Source organism: Eubalaena glacialis, chromosome 4, assembly GCF_028564815.1.
Source record: "Eubalaena glacialis isolate mEubGla1 chromosome 4, mEubGla1.1.hap2.+ XY, whole genome shotgun sequence".
NCBI lineage: Eukaryota > Metazoa > Chordata > Mammalia > Artiodactyla > Balaenidae > Eubalaena > Eubalaena glacialis.
Window position 1 is genome coordinate 128,338,058 of NC_083719.1, and position 8,875 is coordinate 128,346,932.

The 8,875-nt window shown below is 39.7% G+C and overlaps 1 protein-coding gene across 1 annotated transcript; it reads right to left on the reverse strand.

The window, feature by feature from the left end:
* Positions 1 to 5,192: 5,192 nt before the first annotated feature.
* LOC133090077 (thioredoxin, mitochondrial-like) lies at positions 5,193 to 6,137 on the reverse strand. Its single transcript, XM_061188350.1, has one exon. It carries the CDS (start codon positions 6,073 to 6,075, stop codon positions 5,575 to 5,577), a length of 501 nt encoding a protein of 166 aa, XP_061044333.1. The 5' UTR covers positions 6,076 to 6,137; the 3' UTR covers positions 5,193 to 5,574.
* Between the last annotated feature and the right edge of the window lie 2,738 nt (positions 6,138 to 8,875).

Here is an 8,875-nt window from a genome sequence, read left to right on the forward strand (position 1 = left end):
AAACAATACATTACTAAATAACCAAGAGATCACTGAAGAAATCAAAGAGGAAATCAAAAAATACCTAGAGACAAATGACAATGAAAACACGACGACCCAAAACCTATGGGATGCAGCAAAAGCAGTTCTAAGAGGGAAGTTTATAGCTATACAAGCCTACCTCAAGAAACAAGAAACATCTCAAATAAACAATCTAACCTTACACCTAAAGGAACTAGAGAAAGAAGAACAAACAAAACCCAAAGTTAGCAGAAGGAAAGAAATCATAAAGATCAGAGCAGAAATAAATGAAATAGAAACAAAGAAAACAATAGCAAAGATCAATAAAACTAAAAGCTGGTTCTTTGAGAAGATAAACAAAATTGATAAACCATTAGTCAGACTCATAAAGAAAAAGAGGGAGAGGACTCAAATCAATAAACTTAGAAATGAAAAAGGAGAAGTTACAACAGACACCGCAGAAATACAAAGCATCCTAAGAGACTACTACAAGCAACTCTATGCCAATAAAATGGACAACCTGGAAGAAATGGACAAATTCTTAGAAAGGTATAACCTTCCAAGACTGAACCAGGAAGAAACAGAAAATATGAACAGACCAATCACAAGTAATGAAATTGAAACTGTGATTAAAAATCTTCCAACAAACAAAAGTCCAGGACCAGATGGCTTCACAGGTGAATTCTATCAAACATTTAGAGAAGAGCTAACACCCATCCTTCTCAAACTCTTCCAAAAAATTGCAGAGGAAGGAACACTCCCAAACTCATTCTGTGAGGCCACCATCACCCTGATACCAAAACCAGACAAAGATACTACAAAAAAAGAAAATTACAGACCAATATCACTGATGAATATAGATGCAAAAATCCTCAATAAAATACTAGCAAACAGAATCCAACAACACATTAAAAGGATCATACACCACGATCAAGTGGCATTTATCCCAGGGATGCAAGGATTCTTCAATATATGCAAATCAATCAATGTGGTACACCATATTAACAAATTGAAGAATAAAAACCATATGATCATCTCAATAGATGCAGAAAAAGCTTTTGACAAAATTCAACACCCATTTATGATAAAAACTCTCCAGAAAGTGGGCATAGAGGGAACTTACCTCAACATAATAAAGGCCATATATGACAAACCCACAGCAAACATCATTCTCAATGGTGAAAAACTGAAAGCATTTCCTCTAAGATCAGCAACAAGACAAGGATGTCCACTCTCACCACTATTATTCAACATAGTTTTGGAAGTCCTAGCCACGGCAATCAGAGAAGAAAAAGAAATAAAAGGAATACAAATTGGAAAAGAAGAAGTAAAACTGTCACTGTTTGCTGATGACATGATACTATACATAGAGAATCTTAAAAATGCCACCAGAAAACTACTAGAGCTAATCAATGAATTTGGTAAAGTTGCAGGATACAAAATTAATGCACAGAAATCTCTTGCATTCCTATACACTAATGATGAAAAATCTGAAAGAGAAATTAAGGAAACACTCCCATTTACCATTGCAACAAAAAGAATAAAATACCTAGGAATAAACCTACCTAGGGAGACAAAAGACCTGTATGCAGAAAACTATAAGACACTGATGAAGGAAATTAAAGATGATACCAACAGATGGCGAGATATACCATGTTCTTGGATTGGAAGAATCAATATTGTGAAAATGACTATACTACCCAAAGCAATCTACAGATTCAATGCAATCCCTATCAAATTACCAATGACATTTTTTACGGAACTAGAACAAAAAATCTTAAAATTTGTATGGAGACAGAAAAGACCCCCCCCCCCAAAAAAAAGGTGTAAAAAGATACTACTGAAGTTTCTCTATGACAACTGAGAAGTGTTATGAAATAGAAGCTTATCGGGAATGGCAGAGCCTGGGTCAGTGGGTGAAGTCAGGGAGGGTTTTCCTGAGGAAGTGATAACTGAGATCTGACAAATGAGTAGGAATTAAGTAAGTAGAGAGAGGAGGAAAGAGTTCAAAGTGGAGGGAATAGCATATGCCGAGGCCCTGCAGCAAGGAGGAGCTGATATTTGGAAACTGGACAAAGGCTGGTGCGGATGGAGGGAAAAGGTGCCAGAAGAAGTGAGAGAGGTGGGGAAGGACCAGATCACAGGGCCTGTTCACATGTGAATCTCCCTGACCAGCAAGTCCAACTTCCTAAGTTATGGTCCACCTGAAAATTTTCCCTTTAGAAAATTTTCAGTGCAATTTCATAGCAGTGCAATTTCACTTCCAAGTGGTATCAGATGCCAGGGAGAGGTTCTGCGCTCCCCCGCCCCCCTTTTTATAACCTTAAAGCTCAGATCAGGGAATTGCTTGAGGCGCTCCTTCGTGGGTTTGAGTCAGGCACTGTCTGGACATTGTTTGCTAGTCACAAATCTTGTGAATCTTTAGAGAGTCCTCTGTCAGTTTCATTCCCAGGGTCATGGTGGCTTACACGCCACTCATGTCACTTGTGTCCACTTGGTAGCCAACTCTTAATGCCTCAGTTTCTCATGGGCAACTTCTTCCCCATGCAGGGCTTGTGTTGCTTAGCGATCTCAACTCTCTCATTCCTCTTTCTTTCAATGGGTTGTTGAAGATCCGAATTCAGCCTCTCCTTAAAGTGATTTTGTATATCATTCCTCTCAATGCCCCAACCACAGTCCATCTCAGTCATGTTGAGACAGATCACGTTCGTGGAGTCAAGAAATGCAGTGGGAGATGATTCTGAAGGTTCCGGGGGTCAGGAATCCCCCTACAGCCTCTGTATCCTCCCAGACATCTCTATTCCAACTACCAGGTCCCAGTTTTTGCCAAAGAAGCACAGGGCAGCAGAAAATTCAGTACACATTGATGAAACTGGAAAGGCCAATTTGGGTCCTGTCAGTGCTGGCTGCAGTCAGTAAGTGTGTTCTGTACCAGTCATATGGTGGCCTGGGTTTCCTTGTCTGGTAGCTTACCTCCCTCATCTGATTTTGCATATTGCCCCATTCTGCATTCAAACCTTAGTGCCAGGGTTGGCTATCCACCATCTGCAGATTGTTCAATGCCACAAGAAGCAAATATTCTTGCATTCCTTTTTCCAGAGCTTCTTTTGCAACCCAGGGTCTATTTGTTTCATTGGGTTTGTGATTGCTCCTAAAGTTGCATGCAAAATTTAGTATGTATGCATATATGTGAATTTTATGGAAGGAGGATCCATGGATTTCATTAGAATCAACAAGGTGTATGACTCCTCCAAAAGTTATAAACCACTGCCTTATATGCATTTTATTGTTATATATTCTTCAGTAAGGCTTCCATATATTCCCTAAAGCCTCACCTGCTCCAGGCTTATGGTCTGGGTCCCCAAAGAGCAAAGATCTTATTATTGGCATATAGCTTTCTTATGTAGTGATAGGATGCTCCTCTCCACCTCCCTTTCCTTCATGATGCCATAGCTACTTCACATCTCCTCTGAGAGGTTGTTGCTTGACATCCGACCATTGGTAAATGAATGAAGATGCATTGTAGGATGAGAACTCTCCTAACCCCAGCTGGGATTCCTGCTATTTAGGCCATAGAACCAATCATCAAATAGAAGGTGAGGTTGAAAAGTGATGTTACCTAGAAATACTCATTATACTGTAAATTTATGCTTTGCATACTTTCCTGTATGGGAATTATAGTTCACTATAAAATGTTTTTAAAAAGTGGTGCTTCCATTAGAGTGAAACAGATCATTAAAATTTTCCCTCACATGAAGTTTCTTTAGTTATAAAATCAACACAGGGACTTCCCTGGTGGTGCAGTGGTTGAGAATCTGCCTGCCAATGCAGGGGATATGTGTTCGATCCCTGGTCTGGGAAGATCCCACACGCCGTGGAGCAACTAAGCCCATGTGCCACAACTACTGAAGCCTGTGCGCTGCAACTACTGGGCCCACGTGCCACAACTACTGAAGTCCGCGTGCCTAGAGCCCGTGCTCCGCAACAAGAGAAGACACTGCAGTGAGAAGCCTGCGCACCGCAACAAAGAGTAGCCCCCGCTCACCGCAACTAGAGAAAGCCCGCATGCAGCAACAAAGACCCAACACAGCCAAAAATAAATAAATAATAAAATCAACACATTATTGTTAAAATTGCAACAACACAGGTAAGCAAAAAAAAACAAAAGCAAAAAAAACCCCATAAAATTTCACTCATAACTGAACCCACTTGGAGAAAATTCCTGTAACATTTTATGTTGTGCATATCCTTCAAAACTGTTTGGCTATATGCATATGACTGCTTTTTTAAAACGAACCAAAATGGCATCATGCTTCACATTCTATTTTTCACAGCTTTGAGTTATAATTGTTATATAATAAAACTGTACATATTGTACAATTGAATAAAATTTGACATATATATACACACCTGGGAAACCATCCTCACAATCAAAATAGTGAACATATTATCCATCACTTATGAAAGTTTCCTCATGCCCCTTCTCACCTCTCTCACCTTCAAGCAACCAGATTTGTTTTCTGTCCCTACAGACTAGGTTGCATTTTCTAAACTTTTATATGAATAGAATGACACAATTTGTACCTGTTGTTTTTTGTTTTGTTTTTTTAAATCTGGATTCTGTCACTCAATATAATTATTTTAAGATTCATCCATGTTATCGTGTGCACCAACAGTTTGATCCTATTTATCACTGAGTTGTATTCCACTGCTTGGATATACCATAGTTTGTTTATCCATTCACCTGTTGATGGGCATTTTGGTTGCTTCCCACTTTTTGCTACTGTAAATAAAGTTACCATAAACATGTATGTACAAGTCTTTTTTTTTTTTTTTTGGCTGCACCACACGGCTTGTGGGATCTTAGTTCCTCAACCAGGGATTGAACCCATGCCCTTGGCAGTGAAAGCTTGGAGTCCTAACCACTGGACCACCAGGGAATTCCCTGTACAAGTCTTTTTATAGGTAGAAAATTCCTTTTCTTTCAGGTAAATACCTTGAGGTAGAATAGTTGGATCATATGACAGGTGTGTGTTGAACTTTTTTTTTTTTTTTTTTTCACATAAAGTTCTTTATTACAGACCTACAAAAAATGAGGGAATTATGTGTATTACTCTCACTTGTTTGGGTTTTTTTTTTCCTTCTTCTTCCTTTTACAAAACAGCAGCAGGAAAGAAAAATGCAGGAGGCAGATGAGCCAGGCACCGGGGTTCAGCTCAGAAGGGAGCAGGGAGACCAAGCTGTTACTGCAGGCTGGCCCTGGGACTCTGTCCCGGCATCCTGGAAGCATGGCGACAAGCCCTAGGGGGAGCAGACAGAGAGTGGGTGGGGAGACGGCTGCCCCAGCTCGGCGGCGGCACTGCTCCTTGGGCAGCCACCCTGGCGGTCAGCCGGGTTGGGAGAACTTGAGGCTCCTGTGTTTGGAGGCCTGGTCTCCAAAGCACAGGCCCACAGGGGCCAGACAGAAGGAAGAGGCGGGAAGGGCTGGCACAGAAGGGCAGTGAGTTCTATCGGGGTGCCCACGGGAACACGGGGCCCAGGTGGGCAGGGGCAGCCAGGACGCTTCCCTGCTTGTCAGCCAATCAGCTTCTTCAGGAAGGCCTCCAGCTGGTCCTCATCCTTGATGCCCACGAACTTGTCCACCACGTCCCCATTCTTGATGGCCAGCACGGTGGGCACAGCTGACACCTCATACTCTATGGCGAGGTCTGTGTGGTCGTCAATATCCACCTTGGCCATCACCACCTTTCCATGCTGCTTGGCCACCACCTTCTCTAACCTTGGCCCCAGGATCTTGCAGGGACCACACCACTGTGCATGGAAATCCACAACCACTGGTGTCTCACTGTTGACAACTCGGTCTTGAAAGTCTGGTCCATCCTGGATGTTAAAGGTTGTTGTACAGACTCTGGTGGTGTATATTGACCGGGCTTGGCTGGGTGTTACTGTCAGGTTATTAGGACTGCGCTGTGGGGTCTGCAGGGCCCTGGAGGCAAGGGGCGTCCATCGACTCTGAGAGGGCTTCCTGCAGATTACGGAGGCCAGGAACCTCCTCAGGAGAAGCCGCTGCACCATCTCCCTGCAGCGAGAGCGGAGGGATGCACAGCTCGGCCCTCCCCACCGGTCAAGGGCACTTCTGTTGTCCTGTGTTGAACTTTTAAAGAAACTACCAAACTGTTTATCAAAGTGGTTTCACCATATCCATCCACAATAGCAGCATATGGGAGTTCCAGTTTCTCCACATCCCTGCCAACACCAGTATGGTCAGTCTTTAAAATTTTAGTCATTCTAATAGGTATAGAGTAATATCTCATTGTGGTTTCAATTTGAATTTCCCTAAGTACTAATGATGTTGGGACATCTCTTCTTATGCTTATTTACCATCCACACGTCTTCTTTGGTGAAGAGTGCATATTTTTTTGTCCTTTAAAAAAAATAAGTTGTTTTCTAATTGTTGGACTTTGAGAGTTCTTTACGTATTCTGGATATGAGTATCTCATTAGACACAAACTTCACAAAGATTTTCTCCCACTTGGTGGCTTTTCCTTCCATCCTCTTAACAGTGCCTTTTGAAGAATAAAGGTTTTAATTTTAATGGAGTCCATTTTAGCAATTTCTTCTTTTATGGATTGTGCTTTAGGTGTTATATCTAAGAAATCTTTGCCTAGTCCAAGGGTCACAACATTTTTCTCTCCTATATTTTCTTCTAACAGTTTTACAGCTTTAGATTTTACATTTAGGCCTAAGATACATTTTAAATCGATTTTTTTTTTTGTATATGATGTAAAATATGGATCCAAGTTCTTTTTTTGATGGGGGGGGGGTGGGGAGAGCATAAGGATTTCCAATTTTTGCAGCACAATTGCCTTGAAAAGGTGATTCTTTCTCCACTACGTTGCCTTTGCCTCCTCACCTTTGTCAAAAATAAGTTGCTCACATGTGTATAGAGTTATTTCTGGACTCTCTATTCTGTCCATTGAATTATGTGTCAATTTTGGCACCAACACCATGCAGTTTTGATTACGGTAGCTTTGTTATAGTTCTTGAAATCAGATAATGTTAGCTCTTCAACTTTGTTCTTTTCCAAAGAATATTTTGGCAATTCTAGCTCCTTTGCATTTCCATATGAATTTTAGAATCAGCTGGTCAATTTATTTAAAAAAAAAAAAAAAAACCTTGCTGAATTTGATGAAGATTAACATCTTAACTATAATGTGTCTTCTGAGCCATGAACAAGGTGTATCTCTCCATTTATTTACATCTTAATTTCTTTTAGGAATATATTATAGTCTTCATTGTACATATGTTTCATATCTTTCATCAGATTTATCCCAAATTATTGCATATTTTTGTGCTATTTTAAGTGCAATTTCTGATTGTTCCCAGCTATTACAGAGAAACACAACTGGATTTTATACATTGACCTTATATCCTGAAACTTTGTAAAATCAATTAGTAGTAGCTTTTTTGTAGAGTCCATTGGACTTTCTACATTGATGATCATATCAACTTCATATAAAGACAGTTTTACTTTTTCCTTTCCATTCTGGATGACTTTATTTCTTTTTGTTGCATTATTTCACTGTCTAGACACCTGGTACAATATTGAATAGAAGTGGTGAGAATGCACATGTGTATTTTGTTTTTTTTTTTTTTTGGTTGTTGTTTTTTAAATATTTATTTATTTGGTTGCACCGGGTCTTAGTTGCGGCACGCATGTGGGATCTAGTTGCCTGGCCAGGGATCGAACCCAGGCCCCCTGCATTGGGAGCATGGAGTCTTAACCATTGTGCCACCAGGGAAGTCCCTGTATTTTGTTTTTGATCTTCAGTCTTTCCTTATCAAGTATGATGTTAGCTATAGATTTTTCACAGATGCTTTTTACCAGTTGTAAAAGTTCCCTACTATTCCTAGTTGCCAAGAGTTTTATTCTAGGAATAGACATTAGATTTTGCCAGATGTTTTTCTGTATATATTGAGATGATCATATATTTTTCTCTTTTTAGTTTGTTAATATGGTGAATTACATTGATTATATTCATTTGCTAAAATTTTGTTTAGAATTTTTACATCTATTTCCATGAAAGATTTTGGTCTGTAGCTCTATTTTCTTGTAATGTCTTTGCCTAGTTTTGGTTCACAGAGTGTTTTAAACCAGTTTTTCTTTTTTTTCCCACTGATAAATCACAAATATATTTGCATATCAATAGGTGCATTTTTGCAGTGTTTGGGGTCATCACAGAATTCTATTCTGGATGAATCATAATTTAACTTAATGTTGGATATTTGTTTCCAACATAAATAATGCATACATTTTTGCAAACATAGAAGATTCTTAGCATAAACTCCCAGAAGTGAAATTGGGTCAGAGGGCTATGCATTTTAAAACTTATGTATTATAAAAATTATCCTTCAGAAAAGCCATAAAAATGTATTCTGCCATCTGCAGAGTATAAGATTGTTTTTCCAAACCCTTACCAAAACTAAGTATTATTTTTAAAAAGGTCAGTAGTCCTTGCACATGATGAAATCCTTTCCCTCATACAAACTGCTCATCCCCTTTAGCCTAAATCAGCTCTAAGTGGCCTTAAGATATCTGAGAATGTGGGGGTTGGGTTGGGGGAGAGAGAAAAAGAAAGAGAGAGAGGTGATGTCCTTCTCAGTAGGGAGGTCATCATAATGAAAGATTGCTAAGAAATATGTTTTTATCCCTTAACCTACTTCTGGTATGCCTGTATCTCCAGGGCAACAGGGTAACTTGCTGATAGAAAACTCTTCGATTTTCACACATGTGTTAAGGGATAAATTCATTTCTTTTCTTTTCTTTTTTTTTCGCTTTCAGAATGTCAGAGCTGGAAGAGCCCTTAATAGCCAA

Bases quoted from the DNA above. Each gene is read 5' to 3' on its own strand.
- LOC133090077 (XM_061188350.1), bottom strand. From the start codon at position 6,075: ATGGTGCAGCGGCTTCTCCTGAGGAGGTTCCTGGCCTCCGTAATCTGC.